Source organism: Peromyscus leucopus, chromosome 8a (genome assembly GCF_004664715.2).
Source record: "Peromyscus leucopus breed LL Stock chromosome 8a, UCI_PerLeu_2.1, whole genome shotgun sequence".
Lineage (NCBI taxonomy): Eukaryota > Metazoa > Chordata > Mammalia > Rodentia > Cricetidae > Peromyscus > Peromyscus leucopus.
The window spans coordinates 51,976,435-51,994,761 of NC_051085.1; the positions used below are offsets into that span (position 1 = coordinate 51,976,435).

Genomic DNA, 18,327 nt, shown 5'->3' on the forward strand with positions numbered 1-18,327 from the left:
ACTGAGTGTGAGCTTGAGCTAGAAACTGCTGGCACATGACGTCCTACAGCCAAGGTCTGTCACGTCCTGGGCTGCACAGAGAAACCGCCGCCTAGTGACAGTGCATCACATAGGTGATCACACCGTGTTTTCGGCCAATCCGATCACACGGCTCTTGAATCCAGCATGACCCAAGGATTCCACAGCTGTGTTTTAACACCACTGCAACCCTTTGAGATTGCAGAGGGAGACTGTTTTACCAAACACCAAGGCAAAAAGTAGACGACACGGTGCTCACCCGGGTCTCTCCCTGTCCGTCGGAGAGGAGAGTTACATTGTAGATAATCTGCCATAAGGTAGGAGCTGTGTATCTGCAGTTGTAACGGCCAACATGTTTTGTGCTTGTTACAGCATTAAAGACACAGCAAGCAGACTCATTTATCCTTGCCTCCATCCTTTGGGTGTGGTGTCACGGCTGTTTCAGTCAGAGAGAATTAGCAGCAGGCTGTGCAGGACTGGGAGGCAGGGCCATGCAGGGTCAACAAGCCGACCTGCATCCCCTTGCCCACCCGCCAACCTATCATTTTATTTCCATGCTCTCTGTGTCCGCACTCTAGGCAGAGTCCTGATTCAGAAGAAAGCAACGGGGGACACTAAATTCAAGAATCTCAGGAGATAAAAATGTGGCTCAGACAAATAAACATTCTTTATTCAAAAGTCTCAAACGTCAGCTTGTTCCACTTATCAGTACTTCCAAAGAGCTCTAGTGTCCATTCTTGTGCAAATCCAATTTTGCTGTGGCAAATTAAACGGTCACATTTTAATTTTCCTCCTCAGATTCTCTCTCTCTCTCTCTCTCTCTCTCTCTCTCTCTCTCTCTCTCTCTCTCCCCTCGTGTGTGTGTGTGTGTGTGTGTGTGTGTCCTCAAAATTGTGATTGGAGTTAGAAGAGCCCTGGACATTTGTGAGAACATTGTTAGGCAAGCCCCAGGGTTCTGCCTTGAGACGTTTGGTGAATGTCCATTGCCACATTTAACTCACCAATGTGGAAGCTGATAAAAGTTGATCGCCAGGGCTCTGAAAGCTATTTCAAGGTTATTTTTAACTGAGACACTTGTAAGGGCTGGAGAGCATTAACTCTGTCCTGCTTACAGCAGTTAGCTCAGTTTAACACAGCAGATTGCTTTGATTCATTCATTAAATATATAATTTTTTTGCATTAATTGAGCTCATTTGATGAGAAATAGTCTCACTCTATAAAATTTCTGGCTAATGGCTTGGAAATCTATTCAAATTCTGCACTCATAAATTCATTTCAGAACTTTCAAAGAGCTAGGTCCTTCAAGCAAGCTGAGATGCAGCCTACATACCCAAGCAAAGCCTAACCCACAGGAAGGCTGGGGCGGCACAACATGGATTTTTTTCATGTAAGCACAATCACCGAGTTTATCTATTTAATTTTTTTAAGTAGAACAAATTGTACATCACACCATACAAGTCTTTAGCTTTGGGCTTTGTGCCCCGGAGGCACAAAGGATTCACTCATACTGCACCATCATACAGAATACAAGAGGCCTTGGGAGCTGAGTCCATTATTTAGATGGAAGTCTTTTCTTCATGTATTTATCTGTGCGTGCACGTGTATGTGGGAGCATATGTATTCACACGTGTGTGGAAACTTGAGGACAACCACCCAGTTTCGTTCCTCGGGTGCCTTCTGCCCCTTTGCTTTTCAGTCTTCTGAGGCATCTCTCACTGGCCTGGGCCTCACAAGGCATGCTCCCCAGGCTGGCTGGTGAGCCCCAGGGATCCACCCACCTCTGTCTCCTTAGGACTGCAAGAGCATGCCACCACACCTGGCTCTTCCTGCATGAGTTCTGGGGGGGGGGGCAAACTCTGGTTCTCATGTTTGGAGGGATGCAACTCTATGAACTAAAGCCATTTATCCAGCCCTAGATGAAAGTTCTAAGGACCATTGCTTGTGAAATCAAATGATGGAGAACTCAGACGACCGGATTTGAGGATAACATTTGTTTGAAATCCAATGTCTCTCTTTCCACTTTTGTGCCTCAATCACAGAGAAGAAAACAAAGTCACAAAACCGAGGAATGGCTTATATATGGCCTCATTCATGTTTCGTAGAAAGGAAAGATGATGCTAACCCCTGCCATTCAGGCTCACCTAGACAGCGCCCAGTACCAGTCCACAAGTAGTTATAATTATCCCAGAAGCTCTGCATCGTTCCTAAGCAGCCATCTGTAAGTTCTTCCAAACAACAACAACAACAACAACAACAACAAAATCACTTGTTTTAGTTTTCATCAAGCTGACTAGAAATGACCAGGTGGCTCTGGGAGAAATTTAATCAAGCAAAACTTAAATATTAATTACAAGCTCCATATGAATCTAATGTTCTCTGCTTCCCAGAGCAAAGGCTGAGAACGAAGTCACTGAGGTAATCTGATTTCACTGTGGAAGAGGAGAGATTTTTCAGTGCTTGAGGTCAGCGTCCTCCTCTGCTCAATGTTCACCTGGAGCATGAGGGTCCCAGTGGGAGTCAGGAGGAAAAGCGTCCGGCAGGAAGGCCATAGCCTCCCATCTTCATGAAGACTGGAAACCCGGAACATTGATTCAGAAACCTCCCCAGCACCTGTGGCTTGACTGCGGCCCTTTGTGTGTGTTCTGAGAGCTATGACAGGTCATCTCCTTGGAAGGTTCCCACTTCCCTCCTGATCCTTTAGGCCTGTCTCTTAGAGCAGCAATAATCTCTCCCATTTATACCGAAGGCACTCAAAGTCCCTCATCTGCAAACCCTACGAAGACACGTCAATCCTAATCAACGCTTATAAAGATGGGAAGATTAAGTGAGGAACTTACCATACAATCCCCTGCCCCACATTTACCATGGATCCATAGCACTGAGGAAAGTCCTTAAAGCCAGCAGCCCTCCCTCATCTTGCCAGCCTGCTTGTGATGAGGTAAAGTGAGCATGACCATCCCTCTTACGGACGTGAGGATGAGATGTGCCAATGCCTCCCATGGGAGATGCTGCGGGAAATCCAGCTGCCGCAAGTCCTGTACCTGGTGACCCCCTCACCTGGGACCTCCCTGGGGTCGTGTCACCTACGCTTTGCTGTACTGGGAAGGCAGTGTTCTTCAGCCTTACAGACAGCCTTCCTGTGGTAACAAGTGACACCTGGACCCTCCTGCAACCTCCCTGTTCTCTTTCTTACATGTTGCTGGGTGCTGCTCTGTTCCTCCCCGTCGGGACCTCATTGTCACCTACGGCTCACCTCACTGCTCAGTCATCTCACCTGTCCAGACACCACTTCTCTTTTCCATGGAGGGAAGCGAGAGTAGTACTCGGCTCGCACAGCCGTTGTCTTAAAAGACCTACCATGGGGAAGAGACACTGTGTTCTTGCTGTTCTTACTCCAGAGACAGCAGGTGAGGAGTAAGAAGCAACTGAGAGACTCTAGGCCTGTGGGCTGAAGATGGATGCCCCAATATTGCAGAGGAACTGTGGGTGATTGTCCAGGCAGCCAGCTGTCTCTGTCATTCTAGATTTTTGGAAGTTGCTTACAATGCATTTCCTGTTTACTTAGGTAATATTATATCCTTCTGAAGTCTTTGATGTAGTTAAAGACTAGATGATTATAATTTTCCTTAGTTATGATGAAAGATAAGTTAGATATGAACTTTAGACTCACAAATATAGGATAGATAAAATATTTTCTTTATCTTTGCCAAATACAAATAGACTAGATATTGTAACTGTAATTCTTGCTTGATAACTGTTCTATTATATGTAATTTTACTATGTTAAATTTAAAACCTTCCTTTTTGAGTAGAAAGAAAAGGGGAAGTGCTGTGGAATATCTTTCTGTATGCTGTGAATATGTGCTGCTCTGATTGGTTGGTAAATAAAACTGTTTGGCTTATGGCAAGGCAGCTTATGGGCAGGCAGGAAATCCAGGAGAGAGACAGGAAGAAGAAAGGCAGAGGTGGAGGAGACGCCATCCCGCCATCCAGGGAGCAGCATGTAATGGCACACAAGTAAAGCCACAGAACATGTAGCGACATACAGATTAATAGAAATGGGCTGGGGGCTGGAGAGACGGCTCAGCGGTTAAGAGCATGGACTGCTTTTTCAGAGGTCCTGAGTTCAATTCCCAGCAACCACACCGTGGCTTACAACCATCTCTACGGGGATCTCATGCCCTCTTCTGGTGTAAATGCATACAGGCAATTAGAGCACTCATCCATAAAATAAATAAATAAGAGATCTTAGAAAAACCTACAACCAAAACAAAAAAAGAAAGAAAGAAAAAGAAATGGGCTGAGTTTATTTATGAGCTAGCTAGCAAGAAAATTGAGCCATAGGTCATGGCCATGCAATTCATAATTAATATAAGCCTCTGCGTGTTTATTTGGGGTCTGAGCGGCTGTGGGACTGGGTGGACCACAGAAAAACTTCCAGCTACAGAGAGTAGATGTGAGGCAGAGAATTTGTAACTCTCCACACCTTTCTCAATATGTCTACTCATTGAATCCTGTTGTCCAAGTAAGAAAAGGGATCATTTCTCACCTCCCAAGCTTGGACTCTGCTCCCCTCACTGGCAAGAGACTATCTAGATATCTTTATCCCAGATAGGGATAAACTGGTGAATTCACCCATGTTTTTTCTCAGTATGACGGATGTCTACATGAAAACAGTCATTAATCAACGAAGACTCCAATTTGCCTTTTTTCTTGTCTTGACCACAATTTTCAACTGGACATGTAAAAAAGAAATATGCTATATTAAGGACTAATAAGCCATATGGACATTGAAATCATGGACTCGAATAACATTTGGTATTGTGTCAACAAATAATTTGATTTTGACAGTGTTCTTTTGCTTAACTAGAATTAATTTTCTAAACATTTGTTCCCTTCAAGTTTTCTCAGAACTTGATTTAAAAACTGAACTTGATGTTGGCGGTATTTGTGAATTACTTTGAAGAACTGTATGCTGTTGTGAACATAGGAGCTGTCTGTTGAATAATGGCCATTTCACAGTGCTTCTCCAAAATTCTGCTGAAATGTAAAGAGCAGTATTAGGATGAAAAGACAAAGGTCCATCCCTTTTTAAACACAGGCAGTGAGTAAGGTTGAAAAAAAGCAGCCTTCTCTGGAGTAAACAGCTGCAAAGTTACTGATAATTTTATTTTTAATTGAAAAAAAATTTTTCATACAATACATTCTGATCATGTTTTTCCCTTCTCCAGAACTCCTCTCAGATTCTCCCTATGTCCCCAATTACTGAGGCATTTTCCGAGACTGTGTTGCTTGGGCCTAGTGCCCTCTCCCATACACCAGAACTTCAAGAATTAAGCCTAGGCTGCTGTCGGAAAATGACAGTTGTTTAGAAACATCTGTTGTCTAGGGGAGGAAGATTTAGGTATTGAACTGGCTGTTGGCCAAGACCCATGGTAGTTTCGGTTCCACAAGTGACTGGCGACTACTCAGCACACACTCAGCAGCCTCCTGCATTCGTCCCCAGCTTCGGAGTCAGGGAGATGAAGAATGGGACACCCAGCTGGGCACCCAGGGTGTGCTTCAAAGCTTTCATCTTCAGAGGAAAGAGACCTTGTGAATTTCATTAATGTCAACAAGATCTGAGAAGATTGAAGGATTTAAGCCCTTGGGCATCTCCAGCATGCCAGCTGCTTTGGTTATTAAAAGTTTTTGGTTGCAAAACTATCACAGCTTTGATTCACACACCACAAACCAAGACTTTGGAAATATCCGTTGCAGAGTCATCCTTCAGGGTACAGTCTCCAACGGGATGCAAAGTCTGTGGAAGAAGCGGTGCCTGGGTGTGGCCTCTGGCACAGAAGCATTGAGAATTCCCAAAAGGGTGACACATAGCCATAATTAAAGAGGTAAAGATCAGTGTCTTCCAAGTGCCTGTAATGCAAGAAAATAACAGTAGTTTTTTAAAACGTGAAAGGCAACATTTCTTGAAGGTTCTGAAAGCAGTTAACCTCAACCATCGCCCCAAAGCCAACTCCCCTTACTCAGTGTGGGAAAGTGAATTTTACCCCAGTTCCCCGGGCACTTCCTTGCTTCTGTATCCCCCACCTTCAGAGGTCAGACCAGGACTCACAGTGATCTCCCCCATAATTATCCAAACTCCAGAGAAGGACATCTTCTCATTCTAGAACAGAGAAAGCTATTCATATAAAGGAAACCAAACTGACATCAAATAAAGAGCGACTTCTGCCAAAAACAAATTCTGATACTTTAGTTACTGAAATGTTTTTAACAGATAAACATATTTGTGTGCATCTCTCTTCTCCTCCTTCATCACTGGAATTAAAAGAGAAAGGAACTCAGCCTCACCTAGTCATTCCAGCATTCAGGAGGCTAAGGGAAGAGAATTGATAAGCCTCAGAGTTCAAAACCAGCCTTAGATTTGTCAGTGTGTGTGTGTGTGTGTGTGTGTGTATGTGTGTGTGTGTCTTAGCCATTCTGACTGGGGTAAGACGAAATCCCAAAGTAGTTTTTATTTGCATTTCCACAATACTGCAGATTTTTATGTATACCTCACAACAATTTGTATGTCATCTTTTGAGAATGTTTAGTTCCATGTCCTATTTTTTAATTGGGTTGTTTGTTTTCTTGATGTTTGTTTTGCTTAGTCCTTTTAATATTTTAGATGCTATTCACATATGGCTGTGTAGCTGGAAAGATGTCTTCCCATTCTTCAGGCTGCCTCTTCATTCAATTCATGGTATCATTTACTGTACAGCAGCTTTTGGCTCTCATGAGATCCCATTTGTCAGCTGTTGGTCTTAATGCCTAAACTACCAGGGCTCTGTTTGGAAAGGCCTTTCCTTTGCCTGTAAGCTGAAGCACATCCTCTGTGTTCTCCTCTGTCAGATTCTAGGCATTGGGTCTTACTTAGGCTAGGATCCCTGATCCATTCGTAGTTGAGTTTTGTTTGGTTTGAGAGAGAAGAATCTACTTATGTTCTTCCACTGCAGCCGTCCAGTTTGACCAGCACCGTTTGCTGAGGATGCGTCTTTTGTCCAGTGTGTAAGGCTGGCTTCCTTGTCCAAACCAGGTGGATGTAGGTCTATGGACTTATGTGTGGACCCTCAGTTCTATTCCAATGGTTGTTGTGTTCGTTCTCATGCCAGTCTCGGGCTGTTTTATGACTATAGTTCTGTAGTATAATTGAAATCTGGGGTCGTGATACCTCTAGCGCTGTTTTTATTGTTCAGGGTTGTTTAGGTTATCCTGGGTCTTTTGTGTTTCCATGTGAAATTTAGGATTATATCTTCAATTTTGTGAAGAATTGTGTTGAGTTTTGATGGGAATTGAGTTGAATCTGGGGATTGCTTTTGATAGACCGGCCATTTTCACAATAGTAATCCTACCAATCTATGCACCCGGGAGATCTTTCCTCTTCCGGTAACTTTTCAACATTTTCAGTGTCTTAAAGTTTTCATTGTACTGCCTGAGCTTGTTTGTTTGCTTGTTTGTTTTGTTGTTGTTATTGTTGCTATTTTTTGGTTTTGCTATCGTAAATGGCATTATTGCCCCAACTACAGATGCCGGCAGGAATGTAGGACAGGGGACACACATTCACTGCTAGTAGGAGTACAAACTGTGTGTCACTGTACACGTTCCTCAAAGAGCTGGAAATGGATCTGTCACATGACCCAGCTGAACTGCTCTTGAGTATATTTCCAACATTCTCTAAATCCTCGTAGAGAGCACTTGCTTATGCCTGTTCACTGCGGCTCTAGTCACAATAGCCAGGAAGTGGAAACAGCCTAGATGTCTATCAACAACTGAATGGATAATGAAAATACAGTACATGAGCACAATGGAACATTATTCAGACATTAAGAAAAATGACATTAAGAAATTCACAGGTAAGTGAATAGCGCTGGAAACAGCTATTCTGACTGAAGTGACCCAGACTCAGAAAGACAAATATCATGTTTTCTCTCATCTGTGAATGTTATCTTGATCTTTAAATATGTGTGTTTCATATCTAACACATAACATAGTCCATATGGAATACCCATCAAGGTCAGGAAACTAGTAAGGGGACATGGGGAAGGGGGTTCTCAAGGGAGGGGAGATAGATTGTGCCAGTATAAAGGGGAGGGTGAGATAAGGGGTCAGGGAGGGTTACATGAGGTGGGAGGGCAGGATAACAGAGATCTTAAGACCTAAGACCTTACTTAAGTCGTAAAACAGAGAAATTGTGCTGATACTCACCAGGATGCTTTGTCTCTGTTGGCCATTTTTTCCATAGTGCTGAAAGGTGCTGTACATGCTCCTGGAGGAGAAAGTCTGTATCAGCCTTATCCGTCTGTGAGTCCTGCAAGCCGCAGGACTGACTGCTCTGGCAGGACATGCCCACTGGTGCGGTGGTGGTGCAAATGTCAGGGGATTAATCAATCAATCAATCAATCAATTAATCCACTTTCTGATTGGATTTAAGGCCCACTTCATACAATGGATAAGGAGAAACTCCCAGTGTAAAGCTGGGAGGTAGACAGGAAGTCCTGTCCCTAACTGAGGAGTCTGCACAGGCAAGTGTGTGCATGTGTGAGTGTGTGAGAGTGTGAGAGTGTGAGTATGTGTGTGTGTGTGTGTGTGTGTGTGTGTGAGAGAGTGTGAGTATGAGTGTGTGAGTGTGTGTGTGTGTGTGTGTGTGTGTTTTAAAGAGGACATAAAATAAGGTAGGTAGAGAAGAGGATGGACCTGAGAGGAGCTTTCTGGGGAGGGATAAATATGATCAAAGTCCACTGAATGAAATTCTCAAAGAATTAATAAACTATTTTAAATGATAAATAATATCCTAGGCAATATAATGAGATCCCATCTCAAAAGAAAGGAAAAATGACTCAAAACTCACCTTTTCTAAATTCATAAACATTACATTATCTTTTTATTATTAGACTGGCATTTTTTAATATTGGGAGTTATCATTTAAATAAACTTCTTTTAAAAAAATTGGGTTTTACTTCACTGAACTTGATACCCCTTAAGTAGCAGTTATCACAAACAGGAAATTGCCATTCTGGCCTTCTCAATCTTCCAGTGCTAAATCCAGCAAGCCCGGAGCAAAGTATCACTTAGAACCTGCATAGAACAGAAACTCTACAGTTTGGTTCGGTGTCCAAAAGAAACATCTCTGATAGTGACATTTGCTACAAAGTCTGCCCAGCTTACCTGCAGAGGCCTGCACCTGGGCCCTGGGCGCTCTTCATCTCCTGATGACGTCACCTCAAGCCACTAAAGGAGGAGGGCAGCTCCTTTAACTGTGACTGACGCCATGAGAAACGAACAAATAAAGAAGTGAAATCACAAGTCTTTGCCTTTTTCTTTTATTGGATTTCCCTATTGCCTAGACGGGCCTTGAACTCATAATCCTGCTGCCTCCCCCTCTATTTCTTGAGCGTGGGAATTACAGGGGCACGCCACCACATCCAGACAGGTCGCAGGGACTTTTGAGTTCCTTTTCTGACCCAGAATCAACCTCATTCCTTCTGTTGGTGTGTTTTAAATTCTGCTCCGCGTCACTTCAGCAAGCTCACCCAGCCACCGCAGACAGGAGTCCTTGCTGGAGGCCGAGTATGCCACCCGGGGCCTCGGTGTTCGAGGGCACTCTGGCAGTTTGCTTCATGTTGATGAACACGCCCTCCCTGGGGAAAGCTTCGATCTGGATTTGGCCTGGAGTCACGTTCAAGCACTCTGTATTTCGAAGCTCACATTGCAGCTGCCATTCAGCCTCTGCTGTGCGCGAGCTTGCCAGTTTGCCTCTGTGACTGGTGCTGCCCAGGGTGAAGGCCAGCTCGGTTCTGCGTGCTTACGCCTCTCTTTATCCCTGGCATACTTCTGATTTCCTCAGTTACTTAAAGGGCTACCCGGTGCTTGGAAGGCAACACCAATCTCCTTCGTTATTAGACTTGAGTTATATAAATCCAGAAATTTCTACAAGTTGGCAAGTTGGGCAAGGAGAGATTAGGAACAAGAGTCTAGGCATCATTGCCATCTGCCCTCATCCAGAATTTTGTTCTTGTTTTCTTTTAGCATTTTTATTATGCTTATTTTTATTTTCAATTTTAGTTTTTTGACGTGTGAAGGTAAATGTGTGCCGTGGCACACGTGGAGGTCAGAAGACAGCTTGTGGAAGTCAGTTCTCTCTTTGCATCATGCGGATCCCAGGAACTGAACTCAGGTCACCAGGGGATTGGTGGCCAGTGAGCCTTCTCGCCATCCCTTCACCCATCACCTTCTTCTCCCGACCCTCACAGAGTGTGTGAGGCATCGCCTGACTGGCCATTGCAGGCCCAAAGGGGGAGGTGGGCAGGCAATGCCTTGGTCGTCTTCTCCGGTGACCCTGCTCCCAGCCATGCGATCTTGTCTCCTCGCTGTGACGTGTCAGCGTGAACGAAGGTGAAGGGAGCTCCCTTCCTAGGGTGGGACTGTTCATTACCTTAGTCATGCCAGAAAGAGCCGACAGGGTTCATGCCTTTGGTGTGCTGGTGAAGGACCTGGAGCAAGCCTTTATTTGATTCCTGTATGCTTGTCCTGACCTAAAGAAGGCTTTTATTTCTGAATAACAGGGGCTGTGACTGTTCATGAGACTCTTTGCATTCACCATTAAAGAGTATTTCCAAAAACAGCATTCAAAGCAGAAAAACCCAAATCTGAATCGAACTCTCTCTGAGCCATCCACACACATCCTTATGGCTTTTCCCTTGGGCACCCAGTGAAAGCAAGTGGGGCAGAGTTCTCTCAGAGCACACATCCAGTGGACGGCAAAAGGACACCAACAAGGGGACAGTGAGGCTGGCATTCACGAGTGGCGTGTGTTCCCACGGGTGCCGGTTCATCTGTCCTGTACGAAGAGCAGCCCTAGGAGAGTTCCTCACCCAGCTGGTGAGCTTCCCCCACCCCACACACACCCCAACCCCGGGGCAAGGGCCCGATGTCTTCTCATGTCCCTTCGTCCTGCCAGGCCCAGCAGAGCTTTCCCTGTGCACAAAGAACACCCTGTAACAGTAGCTGCCGTCGCCGCCAAGGCCAAGGGTGGGCTCAGGCCCAAGGAGCAAGGCTTCAAAGGCAATCCCAAACCTGGCTTCAGAAGAACATGCTCGCTCCAGCAAAGCTGGCCTTCCTTCCTGCCTTGAACGTCTTGCCTCTGATTGTGCTCCTTTTTGTGTGTATAATGGTGGCAATAAATAAAGCAAAAGAACGAAGCTCCTACTGTCTAGAAGTTGAAATCACACTGGAGGTATTTTATCAAAATTCTGCATGATCCCCGTCTGCTGCTGGCCAGCGTTCACCAAGTAGCAGATATCTGTGAAATGTAAATGTGTCTTACATAACTGCCCTTTGCCGTGGCCCTCCGTGAAGGGTTAGCTGCTCCTCAGGCATGAACTGAGTTCTTTAACCAGGAAGATGCCATCCGTGAGCATATAGGAAGTACACACCTGTCTTGTTCTGACCTGAAGAAGAACAAGACGTAGAATCAGGGGCAGGATCATTTCAAAGGAATGAGCAAGGAGAGAACTTTTGAATGCCTTTAATCCTGAAGCAGATTGCTCAGATAATCAGAGAAGAGTCAACATTCAAAGTGCTAAACGCAGTTCAACTAACTGGGAACTGGGAACTGGGAACTGCCTCGGGGAGGTCGTCGCCTGCCTCCTGCATGCCAGCATCTCTAAGAACATTCCCCATCCCTTGTTCAACTATTTGCATGCCATTCTTACGGGGCACGAAGCCTGGCTTATGCCCTCCGTATGTGCCCTACATGTTTAGCTATAAATAAAAGTTATCTTTTCCATCATCAGTGTCCCTCCCAAGCCATCGAAACATAGACTCCCCACTTCCTACACTGAAACTCCATCTTCCTAACCAGAACTGACAATTGTAAATAACCACCTGGTTGATGCTGCTGTTATTGTTGTTTTAAGTGCCCTATTCTCACAAACATATTTTCCGGTGGCGTTGTCTGCATTTAAAGCAGGGAGCTCAAAGGAGTCCCCTCCATTCCTGCTTCTCAAGACACTGAGAACAGTGCAGTTTCAAAGTGAGATCACATCAGCCCCTGCCCGTCAACACGGCGCGACATTAGCCTGCCCTGTCATCATTACAGCATGCGAAACAAGCCGCAGGCCCTTGATTTTTGTTTTGCCTTTTGGTCTTCCTCGGCCCCCGTGATACCCATTCTCCAACCACGAAACAGTGCCACTCCAACTGCCCTCTGAACAAACAACCTCTATTCTGCTCTGTCCTTTTATCACTGGGGTTGCTACACAGTGCGAAACAGAAAGAAACCACTGAGCCACTCCTACAGTTAAATACTTTTTAGAAAGTAAGAACATGGAATAAAGTGTTGCTTGTCGCTGCTGCGCTCTGAAAGGGAGTGGAAAACAGGGTGTGTTGCGCTCCCCATTGTGTGCAGACTTCCCAAACTCCCTCGGCTCCATCGGGAAAATGTGCCTGTCCTGTGACCCATTCAGCCCTTGACCTTTGGGGCACAACAAAAGGCGCTATTTACCAGTGGTTAATACATGGATCTTTGTCTAGCAGGAGCTGTATCAAGGCTGTCACAGCCCTGCATCACCAATTTTGTTTTCCAGGTGTCCGTGGGGCAGAGGGTGCTGCAGGTTCGACCGTCCGAGGCAAATAGAGCCTGCCAAGTTCTCCCTAACTATGTGAGAGACCACGAGCTGATGCTGATGAGGAATGTCATTTGGGAGGAAGGAGGACACAGAGAATGGTCGGAGGCACCCTGGGGCATTCTTTCCACTCCAGATGGGCTCCTAGGACATTGACTTCATTCCTAAGGATACACTTGCACTTAGCTGTCAGCCTTATCTACAGCAGCATCCCCTCCCCTGTAGCTTGGCCTGACTCTGTTGTTACCTTGTTTCCTGGTCCCCTTCTGACTTTGTTTAGGACCATTTTTTTCCCCACACACCTCCATCGAACAGTAGCCACACCCACCTCTGCCAACTCACACATCTCCTTTCGAATCCTTCTCTTCCAGTTCAACCCGGGGACCCTCTCCTCCAGACAACCCCTCATGCTCTCCATTCCTAAATGTACCCTCTCTTCTCAGGATGCGCCATGTCAACCTTTAATGATGATGATGATGATGATGATGATGATGATAATGATAAAGCCTGACATTATTTACTGATATTTATGCTTTCTCCAAAATTATGACTAGTCTTTACAATGCTTCTCTCTTGATGATAAATATTCTCTTCACACCATAAATATTGTTCGGAACAATGTTCATGAATGTGTTCCATGTGTTTGACATTTTGAATAACCAGCCACGTTATGAGTCAGACTTTAAATGGACTTAAATCTCATGCACAATGTGATGGAAAGGGGCCCACCATGGGGGCAAAAATCACCTAATTGCATTCAGTTTTGTAAACCTTTGTAAGTTCACTTTATGGAATAAATTAATATGTGTCACAGTCGGAAGACTGTTTTTGCGAATTTGGTGTATTTCTACCTGCCTTCACTCCCTCCAACCAAACCGATCGGAATGGCAATCTGTTTTTTCTGTATCATCTAAGACAGTGGTGTTCTTCTAGAAGTTTCTGGGGAGACCTAAAGTGAAAGAAGCGTCTGTCTGTGTTGTGTGGGACCGCCATGGTTATCTTTGCTCTGGTCTGAACCATTACCCTGTCTTTTTGATTTGTCCCGGCATAACTGGGGATAAGAACTTTGAAGCATCACTGTAACCTCCACTGCCCTTACATTCCAGCGGGGTAAACATTTGAAGCCCGTGTTTGCGGTATGGACGAATAAGCCCTTCCTCTGTGAGGTGCAAGTTTTCAGGCTGGCCTGAGCTCACATCTGCATCCCTCTGGCTCCTAGAAGCCCAGCTTGTTGCCCTTTTCTGTGTCACCAGGCAATGTGAGCTGCTTCTCCAGAGGCAATAACGTCTCCCTTCCAGGGACAGTGACACTAAAGCCCTTGGAAATCTGTGGATGCAGCAGAAAGTGTGTAATCACTGTGTAGAAGTGTTAGAGTCTGGAGGGTGCACAGGGGGTGTCCTTCTGTCAGAACTGTGGTTCTCCAGACATCTCACAGTCTAGACTATCGGGAACCTTTCACCCGAGTAGCTGTAGCCTGAGTTTATTGAGTGGGAGGTCTGAGGTGCAGGTTCAAGGCCTGCCAAGGACATCTAGACTTGCTTCCTCCCTGACACCAGTAAGACAGTCACAGAAGCTAGCTGCAGGCTGGGAGAGGCTGGGAGAGGCTGGGCAGCAGTCAGGCCTCTTCTGGACTAGCAAGCTCCAGCGCCGGCAGCAGCACTGACCCCTGGTGTGCCAGGACCCTAAGATGGGTCATCAAATATCATGTCATTCCGGAGCACATAAACAGCAAAGTGCTGGGAGTCATTGCAGGACTCTGGGGTCCCTAATCCTCAAGAGCGAGACTTCGCCGTGTGCACAAAGCAGCAGAGACACAGGGCACAGCTCTAAGCAGAGTCTGTCTTTCTCCTGCCCATTGTGAGCCATGTGAGGCCCCTTGCCTGGTCTAACCATAGACAGTTCCCTCTGCTGCTTGCGCTGGACAAAACCAAGACCCAAGGGAACACTCTGTGATCAGTGGACAAAGAGATCTTCTGACTGGAAAGGGGCCTCGTCACATGGTCCTCTCACTTTGTTTCTTTATTTTAGATTAATTTTCACCAGCTCTGCCCTGGGATTTGGTGGTTTTTCTTGTTGGTTTCATGGGTTGGTTGGTTTCTTGGTTGGTTGGCTTTTTAAAAGAAGGGATCTTATTAGGTAGCCCAGCTTAGTCTCAAACTCACGGTGATGCTAGTATCTCAGGCATGGCATCACCATCATATGAGGTTTGGTACTTTTGTGGCGTTTCCACCAGCCTCAAGTTTCAGCAAGATAAGGTGAAGGCGTCACCTGCCAGTGTCTCCTAACAGGCCTTCGGGAAATGGGAAATGCCTGGCCTGCGTGTGGGGGGGCGGGGGGGACGCTCGGGGCCACTGCCTGGAAATAACCGCCTCTTTGTTTATTTGCCCAAACCAGTGAACTCCGGAGACGGCATCGACTACAGCCAGCAGAAGAGGGAGAACATTGGCGACCTGATCCAGGAGACGCTGGAAGCCTTCGAGCGCTATGGCGGGGAGGACGCCTTCATCAACATCAAGTACATGGTGCCCACCTACGAGTCGTGCTTGCTGAACTGACAGGGCAGCCGCAGGAGGGGGTCCTCCCCCGGTGCCACAACCATCCGTCCCCGCCGCTCCTAGCATCTCATTACTTGTGACTTGTACAGCTCTTCCTCTACAGCTGCAAACCTATTGGCTTCTGGGCCATCAGACTGTTAGCCCCATTGAGAGCAAGGCTTTCTGATACATAAATAGTGCCTGTTTCTTCGATTACAATAGTGTACTGTGCTTATTTTTCCACGAGGAGAATTGCTTCTTTATCCAGCTCAGATGGAGGCAGGAGTCCGAGTTAAACCTTCAGTTGTATAGACAATAAAAAACTATAATTTTCATATGCGGTTCAGCAGTGGCTGTGCTGTGTCTGCCTGCCCTGAGGGGATATGGGGGGGGGGGCTGTAAGGAAGAGTTTGTGCTGACTGCTTACTAGGTGTCTGTCGTGGAAGAGAAGCATCACTCCAGCGGTGCCTCTCCAGCAGCTGTGTGGAATAATGTGCTTTGACATTCAATAAAACTGTTGAATCTGTATTCCAATTATAACAGGAAATGTTTGCAGCCTGTTATAACCTCAGCTATAACTGCAATTAATGTTTCTGGCCAACCAGTGATCTGGGCTTCAGGGCCTTTGCAGTTCGTATTTGGGTGCAGGTGAGATGTCCGGGGGAGGGTCTGGAGTCAAGAGTTAAGTGAGAAATGTTAAGTTTGCATCACAGTTCTAAGGAGAGAGCTGGCTGGCATCCTTGCTCCACAATTGTGAGGCTGGCGCTATACATCTCGTGGCATCCCAAGGCTAGGTGTGCTGTTGACAAAATGTTGCCCAGCAGTTTGTTCAGGGCTTTTCATCACTCCTGAACATGGCGGTGTGCCTCTTAATGACCTTTTGGAAAGGATCGATGTCGCCCCCAGCAATTCTTCCCTGACCCCCACTTCCTCCCAGTTGTTCTGTTCTCACAGTCCCACTCAACGGGCCTGATGGCAGGATTCGGGAATTTTATCGAGTACAGAAAAGACAAAGCACGTGTACTTTCTCATTCCGCAGAGAAAGAAAAATTGCAAAGCAAAGACAAACCACAAGGCAGTCGGCCTTGGACCATGACTGCTCAGACATGCCAGGCAGGAAGCTCGGGGCATTTGAAACCCGGCCCAGAAAACTTCATAAAGCAGGAGCCAGGGCTGCACACCTGAGAAATGGCTTAACCTCCCAGAAACGCCTCGCCTCAAGTATCTCACTTCTGAAGCAAAGTGCAATTCCTGCATAAAAGTGAGGAAAGACCACGTGTTCTTCCTCTCCCTGCTCTCTGGCCCCATCATCAGTACTAATTATTTAAGGCTTCCTGTTTCCAAAAGCAAAGGCCCAGTTCTTCAAGTGAATTCATTATTCATTCCCTCAGGCCAGCCAGGGACGTGGAGTCTAGCATTGGGGATACCACCGCCTGTTTTCAGGAGCTCGCTGAGTGTAGAGAGAGACCCGCGTCCAGGTGAGGACACAGGTGCTTGTAGGGACAGCGTTCGGAAGGCACAGCTTCAGGTCTAGTGACAAGCACAGCGGTGGTCCTGGCATTGCCAAAGTCCGTGATACCGTCAGTTACGAAGACTATGGCCTGCTGGTGCCTCCTCAGGTCTGGCCTGGAATGGCTCTTACAGGCTCTGCCCTTTCACTCTGTCACACGTGAAAACTGCCTGACTTCAAGCAGGAAGACTGGCCTAGAGATCTAACCTCGACTCAGAATGGAAACAAAACCCTTCATCACCCAGCTCTGTTGCTCATTAACTGTGCTGCCCTGGGAAAATTCCTTAACCTGGCTGAGCCTCTTGTGCCCTCCACTGTGAAACGCAGTTAGCCTGTCTGTAGGAAAGTGACCCACCTCAGAAGTGACCTCTACAGACGTGTGTGTTGGATGTTCACTAAAGACATTTTGAAGACAAACAGTGTATGAAGAGTGACTCTCATCCGCCGAAGCAGAGCAATGCACACCGGAACACCCCTCTGACAATGCGGTGCTTCCTACCCAGAGATGGAAAGTGCTTCACACAGTGTGGCAGTTCTTCAGAGGGCCAGACTACCTGCAGAGGCAGGACTTCATTATCAAGAGATTAAAAAGCAAATCCAAACTGAGCCTCACATTTGCGTTGCTTCACTGGTATAGAACTAGGAATGGATGGCCTGCTTTTTCTGACCTTACCCCAAGGCAGGCTTCTACAGTCAGAATAGTTTCCAAGGAAATCAAAAGTGAAAGGTGTAGCGTGTGGGGCATTGGGTTTCTTTCCCAGTGGAGACAGAGAGAGAAAGAGAGAGACAGAGACAGACAGACAGACAGAAAAACAGAGACAGACACAGAGAGAGAGAGAGACAGAGACAGAGAAAAAACAGACACATAGACATACTGAGAGACAGACAGACAGACAGACAGAGAAAAAACAGAGAGAGCGTGAGAGAGAGAGCGTGAGAGAGAGAGAGAGAGAGAGAGAGAGAGAGAGAGAGAGAGAGATGTCACTGGACATTAGACCCCTAGGGAGGACAATGGCTTCCTTTCAGAGCGTGTGGTGTAGTACTGAACACTGGTCTGTCAGGGAAGGGTTTGTTGGTCTGTCTCTAACGCATCCCTGTGTTCTATGGATTGGAACCCCCCAACCAGGTGTCCCATTCACTTAAGGGAAGCAACAAGAGCCGTGAGGTTTGTTTCAGGGGTTCTATAGCTTGAAGCGAGTCACGGTTTCTGGCCGTGAAGTCTCTGTCCACTACACGATGCCAGAAAATTACATAAATTCTCTAAAACGATAGCCCCTTGTTCAAAACACACTCAATATCATCTACCTTGCACGTTTTTACAAGAACACACACAAAAAGGCTTTTATTTCAGGGTTCAGTGGGGTCCATGGCTTCACTGCAGTGCCCTGGCCAGATGTGTGCTCTGCCCCCTTTTCTCCTGGAAGTTTTCCTGTGTCCTGCCCAGTCCCACAGCCACTCAGACCTAAGTAAACACAGAGAAGCTTCTATCAATTATGAATGTCATGGCCATGGCCTATGGCTCAATTTTCTTGCTAGCTAGCTCTTATAACTAAACTCAGCCCATTTCTATTAATCTATATGTAGCCATGTGTTCTGTGGCTTCACCT

The 18,327-nt window shown here is 46.3% G+C and overlaps 1 protein-coding gene across 2 annotated transcripts in view; it reads left to right on the forward strand.

Moving 5' to 3' along the window:
• The window catches only part of Pacrg (parkin coregulated), a 479,746-nt gene extending 464,317 nt beyond the window's left edge, over window positions 1-15,429 (forward strand). For both annotated transcript variants that reach the window (XM_028866656.2, XM_037200309.1), the window contains exon 5: window positions 15,071-15,429. In XM_028866656.2, coding sequence (XP_028722489.1) covers window positions 15,071-15,231 — 161 coding nt within the window. In that variant the 3' untranslated portion in view covers window positions 15,232-15,429. The remainder of the gene's footprint in view (window positions 1-15,070) is intronic.
• The last annotated feature ends 2,898 nt before the right edge of the window (window positions 15,430-18,327 follow it).